Source organism: Canis aureus, chromosome 4 (assembly GCF_053574225.1).
Source record: "Canis aureus isolate CA01 chromosome 4, VMU_Caureus_v.1.0, whole genome shotgun sequence".
Classification (NCBI taxonomy): domain Eukaryota; kingdom Metazoa; phylum Chordata; class Mammalia; order Carnivora; family Canidae; genus Canis; species Canis aureus.
The window spans coordinates 50,852,794-50,873,770 of NC_135614.1; the positions used below are offsets into that span (position 1 = coordinate 50,852,794).

The 20,977-nt window shown below is 35.0% G+C and overlaps 1 protein-coding gene across 1 annotated transcript in view; it reads right to left on the reverse strand.

Annotated features, from left to right (window-relative positions):
- Positions 1-1,543: 1,543 nt before the first annotated feature.
- The window catches only part of GABRA1 (gamma-aminobutyric acid type A receptor subunit alpha1), a 58,264-nt gene continuing 38,830 nt past the window's right edge, over positions 1,544-20,977 (reverse strand). Inside the window, exons 8-10 of the mRNA XM_077895625.1 lie at positions 13,316-13,468; positions 9,810-10,012; positions 1,544-4,410 (exon numbers count right to left, since the gene is read on the reverse strand). Coding sequence (XP_077751751.1) covers positions 4,099-4,410; positions 9,810-10,012; positions 13,316-13,468 — 668 coding nt within the window. The 3' untranslated portion in view covers positions 1,544-4,098. The remainder of the gene's footprint in view (positions 4,411-9,809; positions 10,013-13,315; positions 13,469-20,977) is intronic.

The window sequence follows — 20,977 nt, forward strand, 5'->3', positions numbered from 1 at the left end:
GCATTTATTGATAGATGTACATCTTGTTTAAAGTGTTGTAACTTCATGTTCACTTGGATTCTTTGTGAATTACAGCTTTCCAAGATCATCTTGTCATCTTCATTTCTATAATCTCAGTACCTACCACAGTAGCTGAGGGATTCTAAGAGGTCTCGTGTTAGATGGTAGTTCAATGGTTCACAATACATAGGGCCGGCATTATAACCCTGGGCCATTGACAAATAGTCCAGGACCACTTCAATTCTTCTTACAGTACAAGTTTTATCTTGGACAGGATTAGTTTCTACAGATATAACTATGTAACTTATGAAGAGTGCCAAGTTAGCCCTCAGCATCCTCTACCTACAGTATTTATATTATTATCTTTTCCTGATTCTCTTCCTCCTCTATCATAATTGCAATTTCCTTAAGGAAAAAAAGCCATGAAATATTTATGTCTACATCCCTATCATAGAGCACAATACTTAACACACAATAGAGACTTAGTGAATGTTATAAGAATTTAGTTTAATTAAATTAACATTTGGAGTTTATTTGACTGAAGTGTGGCTATAATGTAATGGAGTCAGATGCTTGTTCGTGTTGGTCACTAGAGTTGGAGATATTTTAAAAAACTCCAACAGAAGGTCTTAACAAACAGGTATAATGAAATTCAAACAGATGGTCAGCAATTATGCCAACTCCATTCTGATTTTGATTCCTAAGCTAATTACTGTGGTGAGCCCCGACATGGATATATTTTGATAGCCAAAATTACCATCGTTCACTACATTCGTTTTTTGTGAGAGCCAAGAAATCAATGAACGTGGATCCAGCTAGTTTATATGAACCATTTTATTTGGATTGAATATGAAATTTGGTTGGAGGATTTTAAAACGATTAATTTTGCTAAATCCTGAATCTTTTAAAAATTTTTTGAAGATTATTTGTAGAGACATAATTTGTTTTGTTTTTGCCTGGCCACCATCTGACACGGAAAGATTTTGCCTCATATAGTCTCGTCTGTAGAAACCAGGTACAGTTTAATGTCTGTCATAGAAATCATTTTTTTATTGTCTTTCAAATGATTACAAGTATTTTGTACTTTAATCTGACTTTGTGGTCAGTTTCTACAGACGAGACAGATTATATTCCTCAGATAGAAACACTGAGGAATATAATAGCTCCAGAGAAGCTTTTAAAATGACTATGCTCAGACTCCTCCCTCAAAACAAATGAGGTCTCTGCACAGTAGATCAGAAAGCAAATTTGCTGTTGACAAGATACTCTACTATCATTTCAGCATTTTGATTCTGTTCTATTTATGTTTTATAAATTTTGAGCTGAAGTTACCAGATACCGGGTGTTTAATAATTCCTCTTTTTAAAAGTGATTAATTTAAAAATCATAGCTTAGTCATACTTTTGATACAGCTTCAAAAATATTCTTGGTACTTTAGATCCTTGCTAGCACTTGGCACCTTATGGTGCTCCTACGTGAAAATGTTTAAAACAGGTCAATGGTAGGTCCTATTGATAATATGAAAAGAGAGTCAAGCATTCCATTTGGTTATTGAATAATGTTAGCTTTATTATTATAATAGAATACAGTATGACATAAAATTAAGAGCTTTTGCTAAACTCTGTAAAGCAATACATGCATCTGCCATAAACAACCTCGATTCATGTTAGGTTTTATTGCCACTTCACTGCACTAAGGTGCAATAAACATTCAGTGTCATCTTTTAAAAAATGTTCCTGGGAGTAAACAGGAACTGTCCTCTATAAGAGTGTATCTTTATTTTCAAGGAAGACTTAACTAGTATTACATGGTTTAGCAAAGCACTGTAGAAAAGCTACATAGAATAATTGGTCTTTGATAAACTGTGCAATCAATTTATACAATAGAATACTATCACACATACTAACAAACTAAGAAATGATAGAAATGCAATCATTGCATAGCAAAAAGCAGACTAATAAGAAATATTCACATCTAGTGAGCAAAATACAGACCAAATGTTATCCATGAGGAGCCTGGAAGATAAAATGCTCTTTATAAACACATTAGGTTAACGCCGAAAAATAACAGATATAAACAGCAACACAGAAGTTAGAGCCATATTTTATTTTATTTTCTATACATGATATCTACACATGATACCAGAGGATGAAATGTCCTTGGTTCAGTCTTTATTGGCCTAGCTCATTGAATTTAGGCAGGACCAAATCAAACAATAAAGCACATTTAAAAAGAAAACCAGAGTTTGCTTAGGAAAACACAAACTGTGTTTTTTCCTACATCATTGGATAGCAGCTTTTTGAAAGAAACATTGCTCAAAACTTGGGTACGGATCCCAACAGACTTATTTGGCAATTATGCTGATAGGTTTATGCTGTAGTATTCTAAATGTGGTTAGACTATGACCTGTGGATTCTGGATGCTAATTTTAAACATCTCTGAAATTCTGTCAGACAAAAGGAGACTTCAAAAATACCTTCTGAATAAATATTCATCTCTAAAACATCTGGGAAGTAATGAAACAGACCAGAATTTTTATAGGGAGTATTAATGGACCTCTTGTAGTTAAAGCCCTTACATAGTATACCTACAAATATATTGCTACAGTATAAATGAAATATAATAATGTTACTCAATAAAAGCTATTTCCTGTACATTCTTTCATGTGTTTTTATATTTAATGCTACATATGGTACAACACTTATTGAGATAGTTGGTATCAGCAATTATAGCAATAATATATTCTAGCTCCAACTAATGCTTTTCCATTTTCTTTCTATTTTACAAGAGCCTCAGATAGGGAAATGTGGCATGACTTGAGCAGAGAGCAACGGATTTACTACTGTACACCGGGCGATAGTTTGAAATTATAAGCTTTCTCTACATAAGCGGACTTTATACCCATCTGTTTAATTTCCATCTGATTCCCACAGGCTGTTCTGTTTTTAATTCAGGCTCTAAAGGTATTTCCATAGCACTTTACAACATTCTAACAGCTAAGAGCGGTGAGTCCTACACAATATTTTAAGAACATAACTTTAAAAAAGTAAAAAATGTACAATCTCATGCTGTATATTTACATATATAATTTATATATTCTATATTTGTTTACTAGTCATAAATTTCAATCTAAAGCTTTTAATGTACTGTTATATAAAATAATACATTCAACAATTCTAGAGCTTGCAAAATATGTTTGCCCCTCTAAGAACATCTTTTTATAATGAGAATCAAGTGATTATTGGACCCATGTGCTATCTGGATATAGACAGGGCAGCAAAGAAAGTATTTTTTAATTGTTTTATCTAATTTTTTTTTAGTTTTTAGTTTTTATTGAGTGTATGTCTCTGTTAAAATGATTCCTCATTGAATCTAGTGATAAAAGGTCAGATGATGGTGAAGTAGCCTATTTAAAGCATTTGTCTCTTTTGGACTAAATGTGCTTAACGGTAAGGAACTGCACGTTTGCGTATGCCATTTCCATGAATTTTAAAATAGCCTTTAACAACAGAGTAATGCATTAGCTATTTTTAAAAGGAGAAAAATTGGGGGTCTTCAGCTTTGGAAACAAAGTGTTAAAGCTATACATCAGTTTAAAAAACAAAACAAAATGTAAAGCACACTGAAGTTTGTGCAATAAAGACAATAGATTTTTAAAATTTCTTTCATTAAACATTTATAATTTATTCTTTGAAACACCTCCACATAAAAATATTTTTGACATATACAGTATCTTTTTTTAGAACATTTGGAAATATATATCTACAAATGACCTGGAGTTATAGAGTTAAGTTTTATTTTCCTTCTACTTTTCCCTACAGTCTGGACCTACTCACATACCTTTCCTCTCTCATTCTGTCTCCTTCTGTCGTGCTTTTTCTCTTTTGCTTCCTCTCAGAATCCTGTCTCTCAGCTATATGTTCTGCTTTGCTCTGGACTGCTGGACAGGGGTCTGTTGTTCTTCTATGAATTATGGAAATAAGGAAACCTTCAAATTCTTTAAGACAGAGGCAATAAAGCAGGTGGGAATCACTGCGTTGAGAACAGAAAGCAATTCCCAGTGCAGAGGACTGAACAACAGGATGTGAATAAAAGGACCTATTGATGTGGGGTGGGGGCTTTTAGCTGAGGCTCTCTGTTTAAATATGTAGCCCAATAGACCAAGTTAAAGATTCCAAATAGCAGCGGGAAAGCTATTCTTGACAGTCGGTCAATTTTGCTGACACTGTTAAAGGTTTTCTTGGGTTCTGGTGGTTTTGTTTCCGGCTTGACTTCTTTTGGTTCTATGGTTGCACTTTTAGCAATCGTGGCTAAGCCAGGGTCACCCCTGGCCAAATTAGGGGTGTAGCTGGTTGCTGTTGGAGCATAAGTGTTGTTTTTCTTAATGAGAGGATCTTTCACTTTCTTTGGCTGTAGAAGGAAAGAGTAAAAGCATTTCGTTCAGTAGACTGTGGTAAGGAAGTTTATACGTTGCTAAGTAAAGTGACCTTTACTTTGAAATCCAAATCTATGCTTTATTTAAATTGTAAGAAATATAATGTATGGCTGTATTATTGAGACAAATTAAAAATGCAGACACAAATGCCCAGTTATAAATTTGACAAGTTAGAGCATCTAACCATACAGTGATTATAGCTAACAATAAATATGTATCCTGGACTTGAATCTTGCTAAGACCAAATCTTAAATGTTCTCACCACAAAAAAGAAATGGTAACTATGTGACAGGATAGAGATGGTAATGGATGCTATGGTAGTAATCTCTTCACAACATATAAATATCATATCAACCACATTGTATATCTCAAACTCACACAATGTCATGTGTCACATATTTCAATAAAGCTGGAAAAGAAGGGCACAGTATTTTCCAGGATTTCCCATCAAGAGGTAATGTGATGTCAGTTTAGGAGTCTATCCTCAAGAAGCTTTGTAGCCTCAGCCTTTACCCTCTAGAAACATGTTACTGCCACATGAAGAAGCCTGGACTAGAGAACTGGGAGACCAGAGACCAGCCAGTATCAGGCCCCAGATGAGTGAGAGGCCATTGTGGATGCTTCCCCCTGGTGGAGCCTCTAGTTTTCTGCAAGCATGTTAGTGAGCCATATCCTACTCATGGAAGTACCACCAGGTTGTTCCCAGACCCAAAGGCCTGGTGGTTACTTTAGGGCACTAAGTTTTGGAGTGGTTTGTTTTGCAGCAATAAGTTGCTGAGTCAACTGTTATTTGCTCCTTCTCCTCATGTTGCAAGTGGATTGATAAAGCAGAGTTTTTCAGGGTATCCTGAAGTCAATTTTTGTTCAACGTCAGCTGCTTGTCAGTGTTATCTGTGCAATGAGTCACAACTGCAGCATTTCTTGGGGTTTCTGTCATATGGAAATTTCTAAAAAATGAAGTGAATCATTGTTTACAACTATGTGGTCTGATACAATTGCCACCAGTCATTTGCAACTACTGAGGACTTCAAATGTGGCTAGTCTGAGATGTGTATAAGTATAAAATATGTATAGGATTCTGAAGGCCTACTATAAAAAAAGAGAAAAAAGTAATATATCTCCTTAATAGTGTTTTTTATTGTTTACATATTGTAAGTATAGTATTTTTGATATGTTGGTTAAAAGCATATTATTATCACTAAATTCTATACCTGAAATTAATATCATACTGTATGTTTACTAACTAGAAATTAAATAAAAACCTGAGAAAGAAAAAAAGAAAAAAATCAGCTTCACTGGTTTGTACCTTTAAAACAAAGTTATTAGAAAATTTTAGATTACATATTGCTCACATATTTCTGCTGGACAGCACTAGCCTAGGAGGGTAGTTCTCATTCTTTTGTGCACACTACACCACTAGTTAAAATTTTTAAGAACAAATATGTCTTGGGCACAGCTATATTTTGAATTGGAATTCCTCAGAAGTAGAGCCTTGCTACTGATTACTGCAAAAGGGTATACAGAAATACTTATGAGCAGCTAAACTTGACCAACCAGGCTCAATGCTCTCTGAATAATTTGTATTTTTATTATTGAATCAGAATAAAATATTACTACCAGATCTGCTGCTTTTCACAAAGCACACTAGTCAGGAATTTTAACAGGTTAATTTCTTTATTATCCAGCCCTGTGATCTATCTGCTACCTTTTTCCCCCTCTCTGAATCCTTAAGAATTACATTAGGACAACAAAAAAAAAGCCCAGAATTTTTTCTTTCTGGTATTACATTTTTAAAAGTAAGGCCACTTATTCGAAGTGTACTCCTATCTTATAGTGAAGACAGATTTGGTTAAGTTTTATGAAGTTGACAGAAATTTGCATAATTATTTGTAAAAAATAAAGCAAGAAAAAATGATTCTTTCAAATGTCAAAATTATACAGGTCAAAAATAGATATGGTTTACTAAGTCACACAAAGACTAATACCATATGATTTCACTTATATGTGGAACTAAAAAACAAAACAAATGAATAAATAAACACAAAGCAGAAACAGATCCATAAATACAGACAGCAAATTGCTGGCTGCCAGAGGGGAGGGCATGGAGGTGGATGGGCAAAACGGGTGAAGGGGAGTGAGAAATACAGGCAGGCTTCTGGTTATGGAATTAGTACATCATGGGAGTAAAAGGCATAGCATGTGGAATAGAGTCAATGATATTGTAATAGCACTGTATGGTGACACATGTGGTGAGCACAGCATTAATGCATAGAGTTGTGGAATCACTATGTTGTACACCTGAAACGAATGTAACATTTTGTCTCAACTATACTGGAATAAAAAAAATAGATAGGATTTATTTCAATGCAATTAAACTGCCAAATTGAACTTGTATTAGTCCATTTTCCTTTAACAAATAAGACTTCTAACATTACAGACTACATGAAAAAGCATACATGTCCTTTAGATAAAATGGTATGTACTCCGTTGCTGAAGAGAGGCAGTAGGTTCCAATCTAACCAAAACTTGTTGAGTGACAGACATCCTGTTAGATAAATTGAAATGAATAATCTGCAGCAGGGATAATTCTTGGAGAAGAGTTTGTATTATTAATAAATTTCATTTCTCCCAGTGCCAAATTATGATAATATTCCAGTACTAAAGTTTCTCAAGTTAAGTGCCTTTATTTGCAAAATATGTTGAATAAAATATTGAGAAATATCTGGTTGGCTTATTTGGGAAAGAATACTTAATAATCTTCTTTAATCTTTGAGAATGTTGAGCTCCTCCATATTCTTTAAAAAAACTGATATTTCTTTCAGCAATTTACCATACGAGAATGCATCTTAAGCAGGCTCCTGAAGGCTCACTTGTTAATGTGATGCCTTACAAAAAAAATTTTTTTTTCAAGTTACACCATGTCAGAGATTGAAAATTTAACTCTCCTGAAAACACTCACCTGGTCATAGAAAGCATATTTTATTCATACTCTCTGAATGTCAACATGAGACCTGGATCACACTGTGCTCACACTCCCTATAATAAGTAAATCAAACCAGTAAAGCCCTGGGGAAGGTTTTTAGAGGCATAATTTACAGAAAATATTATCTTTCTCATTAGGATGAGAGATATAGATGAATTATTGATAAATAATATATGTGTATGATAATGAATAATAATAAATAATATATGATACAACTCTACCTAACATCTATATTTTTATGCCGAATAACATGGACTGTAGATTAATAGAGATCAGAGTATTTTCTTTGAGACATGAATACAGGGTCTGACCTGTATCACCTTCATTAGAGGTAAATACTCCAGAGATAAATATAAATTGAACGGTGAGTTCAATCATACCTCAACCTAAATTCTATGCTTTCCAGACCAAATTCATCTAACGAGTTACTAATAACTGATACTGATGAGAAAGAATCAGAAAGACACTGGCCTCTGGCAACAAAGAAAATATTAAGATAGAAAAGCAATTTTCCCCAATGTTGGCACATCACTTTCCACCTAAATATCAACCATGTTTAGATATCACCAATTCTGAAGCACTTTAGCAGACTATTTCAGTGATTCTAAGATATGCATTTAAAAATGTTCACATCTGGGGCAGCCCCGGTGGTGCAGCGGTTTGGCGCTCCCTGCAGCCTGGGGTGTGACCCTGGAGACCCGGGATCGAATCCCACATCGGGCTCCCCGCAGGGAGCCTGCTTCTCCCCCTGCCTGTGTCTCTACCTCTCTGCCTCTCTCTCTCTGTGTCTATGAATAAATAAATAAAATCTTTAAAATAAATAAATAAATAAATAAATAAATAATAAAAAATGTTCACATCTATGACTCTGGGCTATGTCTTATAATTGGTAGTTTTATATGATGTCTTATAATTGGTCCTATGATTAACCATTCTCCATGTATGGTTCTCTCCCCTTTGGGCTGTCCTTCTACTCTAGGACAAATGGAGACCATCAATGGCTAAAGTAAGCATCTGATAATCATTCTGTCCTCACTCTCTTACTCCTCTCTCCAACTGGTATGTGCAATCCCTTTGTCTTGTCTCTTCTCTCTATGGAACCTGAGCCAAGGTCCTGGTTTGCAAATTCAGATTTTTTTTTTTAAATACTTGGCAAGTATGTTTCAAGGCAAGTGAATTTTGAGAGCTTGGTTCCTGTTGGCTGCCATAGTGCGTTCTACACAGAACTTTCTTTTGCTTTTTACTTGTGTAGGAGATTATCAGGGTGTTAGCTGATTCATCCGTGCCTGAAGGGTATATCTAAAGGAGCTTTTACTTGGCAGCATATTTTCTTTCTTACTTTTGCATATATTAATGGCTCATCTTATAGTCAGTAACACACTATAAATTAGTTTAAATATGGTAGATGTTTCCACTGCAAAAGATTCTCTTTTTTAGTATGTCTGTAGAGCTATGAGGAAAACACCATTAAATTAATTTCTTTACTATAGACTTTCAGATTCTTAAATACCCTGTGACTCTGTGATATGCAGCATTATTCAAGTGTATTCAACCACAGAACTTTATTCTTTGAGACTATTTCATAAGACTAGTACTCCCAGGAATAGAATTTGGGAAAAAGCTGCTACAGAGTGATTCCTCCTAGATTATTTCTAGATGTTTTACAATCTCTGTGTCTCTGACTTTGACCTTCTTTCCATCATCCCAAGGCTCGCTTACATTTTGACATATTTTTCCTTCAAGCCACAGGAGTAGAAATATCCTCCACACATGTGCTTTAAAATACACTCTAAAATAGGTTCTAATTTAGGCAAGCAGTAATGAGCTTGACTTAATAATTTTCTACAATGAAGAATTTTTCTGTGACTTCCTTGTATGATCCTTAAAGCAAACCTCTAATTTGGAAAGGAAATATATTCCTTGTCCTTTACTTCACTGAAAATTGGTGAAAATGCATTTTGTAAACTCAATTCAATTGAGACATTAGATTAATAATATTTATGACCAAAGTGATTAGGCTCAGAAATCAACCAAAAGACAATGATTTTCAAGTTCAAATTATAATGGCATAACTTTATTTGCTCCCAATGTCAAGTTGATTAAAATTGTTCTCAGAGACCATAGGAAAGCAGTTTTGAGTAGGACTGTTTACCTTCATCTCTCCTTTATCTCTTTCACTCTACTCTGTATATTGGCCCACTTAAACAACCTCTCTCTTGAGCACTGCCAAAATTACCATAGCATACAGTCACTTACGATTTAAGAAACATAGAATCCTCATTACCTAGTCTCTGCATTCTTCATCCATCCCTTGAGGTCCAAACATGCCATCTCACAGGTTTAGTAAGACATACCGGTGATACATACCACAGGGGATATTAAAGTACTTACCTTTTCTGGAACCACGCTTTTGCCATCCCATGCATAACCTCTCTTGGTGAAATAATTGACTGTGGCAAACTCAATCAGAGCCGAGAAGACAAAGGCATAGCACACTGCAATGAACCAATCCATAGCAGTGGCATAAGCCACCTTAGGGAGGGAATTTCTGGCACTGATACTCAAAGTTGTCATGGTGAGCACAGTTGTTACTCCTGTAAAGAAAGAAATGAAGTAAGGTTCACACTATAAAATTTGATCACTGGAGGTCAGCCTACTTGTGCAAAGGGAAACCAGCAGGACCACAGATACACTGTGTTTTTTAGTTCATCCCATTTTGGTTTGGGATGGATGCGTTTGCATTTCACAGTGTGGTGGGATTGAGGGGGACCTCTTGGAGGGATAGATTGCTCTGCTATTGAGAAGCTGTGAATGTTGTGAGTTCCTTTAAATGGGCACATTGAATAGGGTATCCTGAGCAGGAAAGGAAATTATACTATCTCATTGTCCCCAACTATTTAAACAGAAAGCGTAGATCTTTACTGTCTCTGATAACACAAGAAATTGCTGGGTCCTCAGCTCTGTTTAATATTCTATCTGTATATACTAAATGTATAAACCAAGAAGCCCATAGCTTCTTGTTAATCAATAATTGATAGGTAATTGAATTATTTTAGGATAATATTTTGTTATATATTCTTCTGCTTTTATACTATCTTTTCCCCCTAATTCTGACACAGCTCCTTTTTTGAAAGAACTCCTGAAATGTGTTGCATGTCACTTGCTTGAGGCCACATGGCACAGAAATGGCAAAACAAAAATTTGAGCACAAGCTTCTCTGATTCAAATGTCCATAAGCTTTCCCTTTCTCTGTTAATGCTGCCTCATCTGGCCCTATTCTGCGAATCCATCCCCAGTGATTAAAGTTATCAATATTCAAAGCAGTTTTCAAGTCAGTTGCTTTTAGATTATTTAGATTATTAGTATATGTGTGCATTATAATAGAATATTGTAATATACCTTGTAAGCCATTTGAAAATATATTAATTAATTCACCCAATAGGCTGCATAGTATGGAAGAACTTCTAACCTCTTCCAGTGACTAGTCCCAACCTCACCATCTCCTAGCACTAATAGGTAAAAGCATTTTAAAGATGATAAATTATTGCTGTGGAAGATACCGTCATCTGATGTATCTAAAACTCTTATCTATAACTACCCTTTTTGATTAATTTTTAGAGAATCAGCAGTGTTACACAGCTGGTAGGTGGTTGATTTTTCTAAGCTGCTTTAAACCATCTAATAGTCCCTAGTTTCCCATGAATTTTTAAGGTAGATGATCTTTGTAACTATGTTAGGAAGTGATAAGATTAAGAAGAAACACAAAGACTTTTGTTAAATCATATTTTGGAAACATGGTCACAGATGTAGGGAATAGACTTAAACTTTGGCGGTGTTACAGAAAGGTCTGGGGCATTATCTGTATTATACAACCAACAAATGGTTTAAAGAAATATTGGCTGGTAAACAGCCCTTAAATTTACATATCAATATTAACTTGAGCAAAGAGCAAAGGTAATTAATGTTGGTATTTGGGGAACAGAACAACCCAGTTTCAAATCCCAGCTCTGTAATTGCTGAATGACCTTGGGAAAATTGCCTCACAATTCTGAACTTCTGTTGGTTTTTCAAAAAATTATTTCTTTGTAAATTAATTTTAATAAGTCTAACTCAGAGGGCTGAGTATTAAATAAAATGCTGTAATAAAGTGTTTAGCATTGAGCCTGATACCAAGAACAAAGTTAATGGCTATTATTATTGACAACTTCAGTCCTTGTTAATAAATCTCTGCTACGATGAATTCCTTTTTTTTTTTTTTTTCAAATTTTGGTTCATGTAGGCAACTGTCAGAAGTAATTTGGGAATGAGTGTTCTTAAACTAAATATATCCATAAATTAAAAGTAAGAATAGCATAAAGGGAAGAGAGAGAGAGAGTGTGTGTGTGTGTGTGATATCTTACAATTCCTGCTATAAGTACAGGGAAAAGAACAAAAATGTGTTGAGCTCATCAACTGAGTTCCAAGAACTCAACCTGACAATTTACATATTTTATTCTTCTCACTTAATCTTTTAAACAGTACTATTTTACTTTAATTGCCTTCTCAATTGAATCTTAGAAAAGTGAAGATTGAACCTAAAACTTGTATCTACCTGGCAGCAAAATTACATAATCACATTGCCTCTAAATGACAGAGCATGACCATCAAGAAGATGATGTTTGAAGACATAAGAGACTTCAGCTTTGTTGCATTCTGGATGCCTTATAATAAGCTGTTACTCTGTACAACTTTTTTTTTCTTTTTCCCTTGTGTATTTTTTCTTTAAGTATATATGACCCTCTCAGGCATCTAACGTAGCACAGAAGAATGTGCTGAGTTGAGACTAAAAACAATAGAAACATGTGCACTAAGTAAATGTTAAAAGGCCAAAGGCCTTGAGAAACTGTATTTGTGATTGTACTGAACGAAAAACATTAGAAATATATAACTTGAAACAAGGAAATATTTGCCACAATTGAGTTTACAGATATGTAGTTTATGTTCACCAAAAGGGCATGAGTTGGCTGAGATATCCGATTGTTGAAAATGTTAAGAGCAAGATTTTTAACTTATAAAACATTTCAAAATGCTTTAGATAATTTCCAAAAAGGAAAGGTAGGATTTTTTAGGGTAAGAAGAGAGGAAGAGTTAGCATTAAAAAAAAAAATCCTTTTCACTATAGTGCTATTATTCATTCCACAAAAATAAACATAAAACATAAAATGTGCTATTTTTTTCAATTTCCAGTGAATAAAATGTTCACACTGAATATGCATACAGAAACACGTATCTTGACAAGAGTTCAATCTTCAGTTCTAGTAAGTGTCTTCAACACTAGTAAATACTAACAAATGGTAATAAAAAAAAAGAGTTTGAAATGAACTACTTTTTTTGCTCTGCAACTGGGATCATTCTGGATCTTCATATACCTGTGTTCCTAGACTACTTGTGAGAGCAAAGATGTGGTTTCCAACCTGGAAGCACTTTGCTAAGTTCAGAAGAAAAAACTATTTTCTGGGCATTTGCAGCAAAGTCTTGCTTTTTTCCCTGAGATAACTGATTTTTCAGACCTTGGCTGTTATTAAAGAATGATACCATAGGGATCTCTGCACATGATAATCCTCAGTTTAGATTATAAACTTAAGCTTTTTATTCGGTAGTAAAGAGTCTTAAACATAGCGTGGGCCTAGTTGATATTTACATGCATCTATTTACATGCATTAAAAACAGCTTGCTATTTAAAGAAAGAGTTTTTAAAAATCACACCATAATGAAAATGAAATGGTAATTCTTTGAACCTTCTTTCTACTGGGCTAACTTCAGATTTTAACCCATGATTATTGTTTCATTCAATTTACAACATCACCAATATAACTTGTCCTCCAGACCCTTGCCTGCATGTCCTGATTGTCACTTACCAAAGACAGTCCTCGCTGGTACAGACTCTCTGTTGAGCCAGAACGAGACTTGGGAGAGAATGACTGTCATTATGCATGGCAGATATGTTTGAATAACAAAATAGCCAATCTTTCTCTTCAAGTGGAAATGAGTGGTCATAACAACATATTCTCCTAGAGGGTGAAACAGACAGTAAGGTGAGCAATTTGACCTTGAAAAGAAGTTATCTCCAGATTTTTCAAACAGCAGCAAAAACCTAGACTTAAGACATCCTTTCTCTATGTGGCATTTGGTTCCTGAAGAGAAAACATTTATCCAGGAAAGAACGGAGACATTATAAAAATACCAAAAAGGGTTCGAGGATGAGACTGAGGTGCCAGAGATCTCATGGATATTGCTGCATCCTTATCCTGGTACATCACACATTTATGAGACATAGCTGAGCATCTATTTACAGATTGGCTTTAATGACCAAGAAGGCAATGTGCAAGATCCTGATGACACATACTAATGGATTAGGACAGACCAAATCCCCAGTTTACCACAGCGGAAGACATTCAGGCTATCTAATGAAGTAGCTTTGATGTCCAAGTTAGGGGAATTCCAGTTCTCACACCACACTTCCTTTTAGCAGCTCTGTGGCCCTGGGTAAGTTATTTAATTTAGCCTGATCTTTGGAATGAGGAGAGTGGGTTAGAACCTAGGGTTTCTCAAAATTTATTTTGAGGAATACCTTCATCAGAATCACTTGGGAAGGTTCTTCAGGTCCCACCTAGATACACAAACCACTCTCTAAGAGAGGCCAAGGAAAATCCACTTCAATATAGCTTTTGAACCTGTCCCAATTCCTAGCTTGGGTTAGGAAACAGTGGACTACCTGGGCACACTTCATGATCTTTGTATACATCAAAGTCTGATTTCATTTGGAGATCCAAAGTGATAGATATACAACCCGAATTATAGGAGTTTTCTTTTTTAAATTGATGTTATATTTCCTCAATTGTAAATCGTAGAAACTTTTAGCTTTATCCATTCTCAATATATATTTAGCCATCTGTGGGTGGGCAGGAGAGAAATGTGTATTCATACTAAGAAAACATCACTTTCTTTGGTATTCACCAAACTTTTTCCTTCCCTTCATCTAAAAAATTTCCCCACACAACCTGTGATTTATATCTCAGCCCATGGCCTGGCCATCTACTTTTAGCTACATATGGATAAAACTGTCCATGATCTCTAAATATCCCAACCTTCACTTTTCTGCAAAGTAATTGTAGAGGTTCCTGGTGTAGTTCTGCTTTCAGCTTTCTTCCTCATTTTTTCTTGACTCTAACCAGGAATTTCCCTTCTCACTCCTTGCCCTATTTGTATCTAGAGGGCTGCCAAATCAACAGCTCTAAGTGACACTGATTTCAAACCTGTACTCCCAAATATCTACTAGACATCTCAGAGATACTGATTTCTCATTGACATCACCAACTAAGTATGTTCAAAAACTGACATTCATTAACCTTTCTCATAAAAAAATAATGAATAGTGTAGAGCTGTGCTGCTTTTCCACTTAAGAGTCCATCTCTAAATTCATGGTCCTCTCATCTGTCTGCTCACTCAGGCTAAAATCTTAGAATCAAACCTTGCATGTTAAGTCGGGCTTCTGAGGGAGAGAGAAAGGAATCAGTTGATCATCACAATTTTAATTTCTCCTTTGCAGTATCTCTGGCTATGCCTTATCTCATGGTCACTGCTCTTATCTCCTTTGTAGATCTATTAACTGCCTTGTTTATTTCCAGTCACTTCCTCACTCCAGTTTCCCTAAATTTCGATGTCAGAGTAATCTTTTTAAAGCATACATAAAATCTTAAAATACCTTAATGCATTCCCATTATCTGCATTAAGGTTTCAAACCTCAGCACTATTGACATTTCAGGCCAGTTAATTGTTTGTTGTGGGGGCTGTCCCACATATTGTTGGATTTTTTACTTGACCTCTATCCATCAGATGCCACTAACAAACACTCTGTCCTTCCCCAGTGTGACCACAATGTCTCCAGTGTTACCTACTGACAAGTAAACTCTGTTACCTGGATTTAAGACTCTCCATGTCATAGCTGTAATATGCATTTCAGTATCATGTCTCATGTCTCACCACACATTTTCACATCTCAGTATCTTGACCTACAAAATTCTCTACTTGAAATCTATTATTAGTGACTATTTTGTTCATCTATGAATTGGGCTCAGTCCATGGTGGAATAGGAAGAAATGTCACATAGAAGCAAGTTTATTAGCCTTGGAAACAAATGGATTTGGGTTTAAAACTTATATGTTCTATTTTCTTTCTGGATAGCCTTGGGTAATTCACTTTATAGTCTCTGATCCTCAGTTTCCTAATCTGTAAAATAGTGAGAAGCATATTGTGGGGAGAATAAAGAATAAGGGCTCTATTTAAGATCATGCTGTATAGGAGTTTTAAAATAAATTTTAGTTCCTTTCTCCATTTTCTTCTCTTTTCCCTCCATTCAGAACTGGTAAAAGTATTGGTAAAAGAAAATGCATTGACTCTTTATAAGAGGAAATCATCCACACTCCCAAGTGTGTTTTCATTGCTAATTGTTAATAATGATAACAACTGTCATTTATTGATCGCTGGTAAGTAACTTCAAATTTATTTATACCTTCTGTTTACAGTTATAATACAATCTCATACTTCTTATCTTAGCTAATTTACATGCTTTATCCCTCTCATCAAACTGAAAGCTAATTGAGAAGAGGGATAGTTCTTTGAATATAGCATGTGTTTTACATATTTTAAGTATTCAACATCTGTGTGTGGTGAAAAGGGAGGCACTGAGGTTTAAGGACACTCACACAAATTAACATCCATGAGACTCTGTCTTTGGGAGGGTATATACAATGTTTACTAATTTCTTTTCAGTTTCTATAGATACCTTGGGTGATGACTCCAAGGTCATCTGAAAGAAATAAGTGATTTAAATTTGAGAAAAATGTAGAAAGCCAATTTTCCCAGCATTATGAAAAGATACTCCTGTGGGGACATGGCCATGTTACATTTCACCCTCTCAGGAGTATGCATTATTATTTCTAACCATTCATTCAACTGTGGTTTACAAAATGTCATCAGCTCAAAGAAAAAATTCCATCTTTCATATAATGTCAGAAAGATGAGTGTCTATACATATTCCATTATCATCTTTTGTTGTTCACAATGTGACATTTGAGGAAGATTCTGCAAAGAATATGATTTTGGAGGAGCTATTATTCGACATTTTGTTTGTTATATAAACCACTTCCTCACTAACAAATTAGAGAGAGAATAAGAGGACTTCAAATCTATTGAAATCATTTTCCTAAATTAAACAAAATCTAAGAAGTTGTGGCACAAAACATTTAAGTAAGGAAAAGAAAAGACAGCAAAATCGGAATCATGTTGTAATAGATTAAAGATAAAAGAAAAACACAACAACAACAAAATCAATCTCCTATTGAATAGAAAGAGTATCTCTAGACATCAAGTGCTCATGCACTAAGCATGTCAAATTCTTTTTCTCTAATTCAACAGTCTAGAATTGTAATTCAAATATCCTTGCATATCATGTAACCCTCAGGGAAGCTTGTAAATTAGATGTGACAATATTTCTGATACATTACCATACAAAATTAAGGAGAGAGAAAGAAAAGAAGCAGGGATATAATTGTATAAAGCAGCTTCAAGGATTTTAGAACTGGCTTCCATTTACTTGAAGAGTAAATACTTTGTTTAACTTTATTTGACTTCAGTTTCCTCATTTGTTCAATTAAAATGATAGTGCTTTATTTAACTATTTCCTAGGATGCTGGGAGGATAAAATGAAATGATAGATATGAAAGTTATTTTTAAAAATTGAGTCACATGGAGATTGACAGTGTGAAGACAGAAACAATAGAAGTATATTTTCTTCAGCTCTAAAAAGCAACCATTCACTTCAACAAAGTTGTAGTGAATTAGGCCTCTGTAAACCTGTCACTTTACTTTCAAGTGTGCTTCTAGGCTTTGTGTTTTCTAAGGCTATATGTTTCCTAAGTTTCTATGCTACTTTTTAAATAGGAATAAGGAATCAAAAATTATCATTGAGGGAGGAATTGGTATTTTAATATCTGCATCAAAGAGTTATGGAATAAAAAATTAAAAATATGATTAGAGTTCTAGTCCACTTAGACTCTCTAGACCCATCCCTTCATCTGAAATATGAATAGTTTGATCAGGTGACCATAGAGATCTTTTTGCCCTACTTCCAACCCCCAGTTTTTATATTTCATGGCTACAATGATTTCTCTGAAGATCATGTGCTAAGCTTCATAAATGGGAGCCTTGAGGCTCCTTGGATGAATGTTAATCACCACTCTTGTCTCTACTCAGGGAAAATGGGTGCTTTCCTCATTCATTTTGACCCTGCAGTGTCATCCTTAAATCAACTCATCCAGAGAAGACTATCTTTAAGAAAGAGGATCTTACAATTTCTCTTGGTTATTTGTCTAAGGATAAAAGTCATTCATAAAGAAGAAACATTCTTATTCAGCAAAGCTAACCTAAATTTCCTTAGATCAAATCTGTCTATTGATTTAGGTAAATATGAAGGTTTTATAGTCATCACCATGTACTTTAAAAAGGCATTACATATTATTATATTCTTATTGTTTTCTGGCCATATTATTATTATTATGCCTGATGACTAATTTAATTATTATAATTTTTGTAGAAGTCATATTTACATGCTCTTTCATCACCATTGTAATTTTTGCTGGGCACTCCTTAAAGAATTACTTAGGAAACATAATGTGGTGTAGTAGAATGAGATAGGTGGCCATTTCTGGTGTCCAGTTCCAAACTGCCTTTCCTGATACTTCAAGCAGAAATGACTTCTTCTTTATGCCATGTGGCTCCCTTGCACTAGCTCTGTTATTATTATTAATAGTAATATCTAATATTTATTACATAATTTGTACATGTTAGACACTCTGCTAATAAGCAGGTTGCATGCATGTTTCTTATTTAAATCTCACAGTGGCTCATGAAATAGATTCTTTTATCATCCCCAAATAGTACAAGAGAAAGATGAACAGAGAGATGTCTTGCCAAAGGTCAGAGAGTTAATAAGTAGTAAAACCAGCATTTAAACCTTCACAGTATAATTCCAGAGTCCACACTTTTAAATCCATGCTATACCACATTATTGCATTTCACACATGTCTATGTAGCCTGTTACTAGTTATATGGTTGAGAACACTCGGCAGCTAGATTACCCAGGTTCAAATTCTAGCTCTGCCTCTGCCTATCTGTATGATCTAGGAAAAACAGTTAAATCTCTCTGGCTTCAATTATGTTCCACCTGTAAAATGGATATAATAACATTAATACCTATATCCTGGGATTGTTGTATTATTAGAACAATGCCAAGTGTATGTTAGCTACTTATATCAATCAACTATGAGCTTATTGAAGGCAGAAATTATGTGTCCTTCATCTATCTTTCCTAGGCCCAATTGCAATGTCAAACACAGTAAGTGAGCAAATGGTTGAGAGAATTAGTGAATAAATGAATGAATAACTTCATTCTGGATTTGCCAACTGACTGGACTCATCCTTCTATGTGCCTGTAAAGGTTTTTCTCTGCCAGGTGAGTAGGTGTATTCAAACTAAATCTCTAACTTATTGTTTTCCTCCAAATCTATGGTAGACACCAGGAAGGATACTGGGGTTCTAATGTGTTTACACTGAATTTAAAAATCCAAGCATTGGATTAAATCTCATATTCCCTCCTGCTATGTCACCGAAGTGATCTAGAGGTATTTGACTTGAAGGAGATCACTGGTAGGTAGTACATATGAATGTGTGTTTACATGTGAGTTGGCTTAGGCAAGTAGGGCAACCCCTTCTAAGAGGTGATCTGAATCGCTTCTCTCCCCACAGAGAATTTTCAGGTAGAAGTAGATGGTTTTTATCTAATCATTCTTCATGTGGTGGTCTTTCCTGCTATCAGTCCTACTGTTCTGACAGAAACAAGGAGGTAAAGTACTTGATGCTTATTTACCTTAATATTTTCAGGGTTCCACATGGATATGTGAAACATGGGATTGAAGACCTTAAAAAGATCTTTGTTTCTTCCCATAGCAATCTACCAAAGTGGATTTTTGATGAGCTAAAGTAGACCCAGAGGGAGTATAGTTCAGTGTTTTATTTTGATATTGAAAATGTACACCAACCTGAGCTCCTACATCTGAGAATTTGCTCACTATTTTCCTTACCTCCCTTTCCCCCCACCAATATTCATTTATGGGAATGATAAGAGAAAGCTCTTATTTGTACAGGTAATGCTTGCTGCTTTAGCACAGAATGAGTACTTTCAACAGATCCAACTTATGAGGTCCAGACAGTTTGATGATAGTGGGTTAGGCCACTGCCTCTCATCCCGTAGCCCCATTTATGCCTGTATATCATTTATGAATAACTAGAATTTATGTAGGCTACATCCTGATGAAACCAGAGAAGTCTCCAAGTTCATCAGACTTAGCCACTCACCTTGCAGACATGGAAACTGGTCATAAAGAGGGATGCAGTGACATGCCAAGGTCACTAGCACTAGAACTAGAGTAGAGCCACTTCTTCCTCTGAGTAACCCTTGGGATTTGTATATAGTTCTAGTATTGAATGTATGCCACTGTGCTTGTGTTACTGTCGTTCTAATGGTAATGGAGAATTTCTTGAGGGAAAGATTATTTTCAATCTTCTGGACCTAAAACAGTGATTATTTGGTTCCCAACAAGTACAGATTAACAACATGAGAGGCAACCCCTGAAGCAATCCCTCCTTGATTATCCTAGGCTGGATACGTTTATTGTTTTATTCATTAATTCACAATATTTATTTAGTGCCTCTTCTGTTTCAGCTACTATAGTAAATAATAGGGATACAGAAGACAGATATGGTCTCTGGCCTCACAAAAATGTTAATCACAGCACTTAACACCCATTTTGATAAATATAGTTCATGTGTTTGTCTTCCCTTAGACTTCAGATTCCACGACAGCAAGCTCTCTGCCTTGTCTGTCATTGACTGTACAGTGCCTACCACAATATCCAGCATATAATAGCATTTATTTTTGAAAGTGAACGCTTCTCATTTTCCTATGTTTTCCCATAAAACTTGTGAGGTAGAACATTTTTCAGATTTTCCATGTTCTGGGATATCTTTAAGACTATAGCAATAACTACTACATGCCATTTTGCATGCTTACTATATGTAATATTCTACTTAGTGTATTATATTATCTTTAGTGAAAAAGTATAAAATCTCCACTTTTTAGAAGAGACAGTTTCCAATTGTAATCAGAAAAATGACTTTCCCAAAGTCACTAGACTTCTATGTGGCAGGACCAGGACTTGATTGCACATCTTTCTCACTACAGAGCCTAAAATCTTCCCACTATTCCACATGCATTTTTAATGTGGACAAAGCTGAGGAAAAATCTTCTCCATTTTTCAAAACAAGAAACATAAATATTTGAACTTTCAGAGTAGCCATAGTTGTGATAAAATAAGCAAAAGGCAGAGCCCATTAAGCAAGGATTTTCCAATAATCAGAATAAGATATATTGACCTATTACTTGGACTTTTTAGAATTATTGG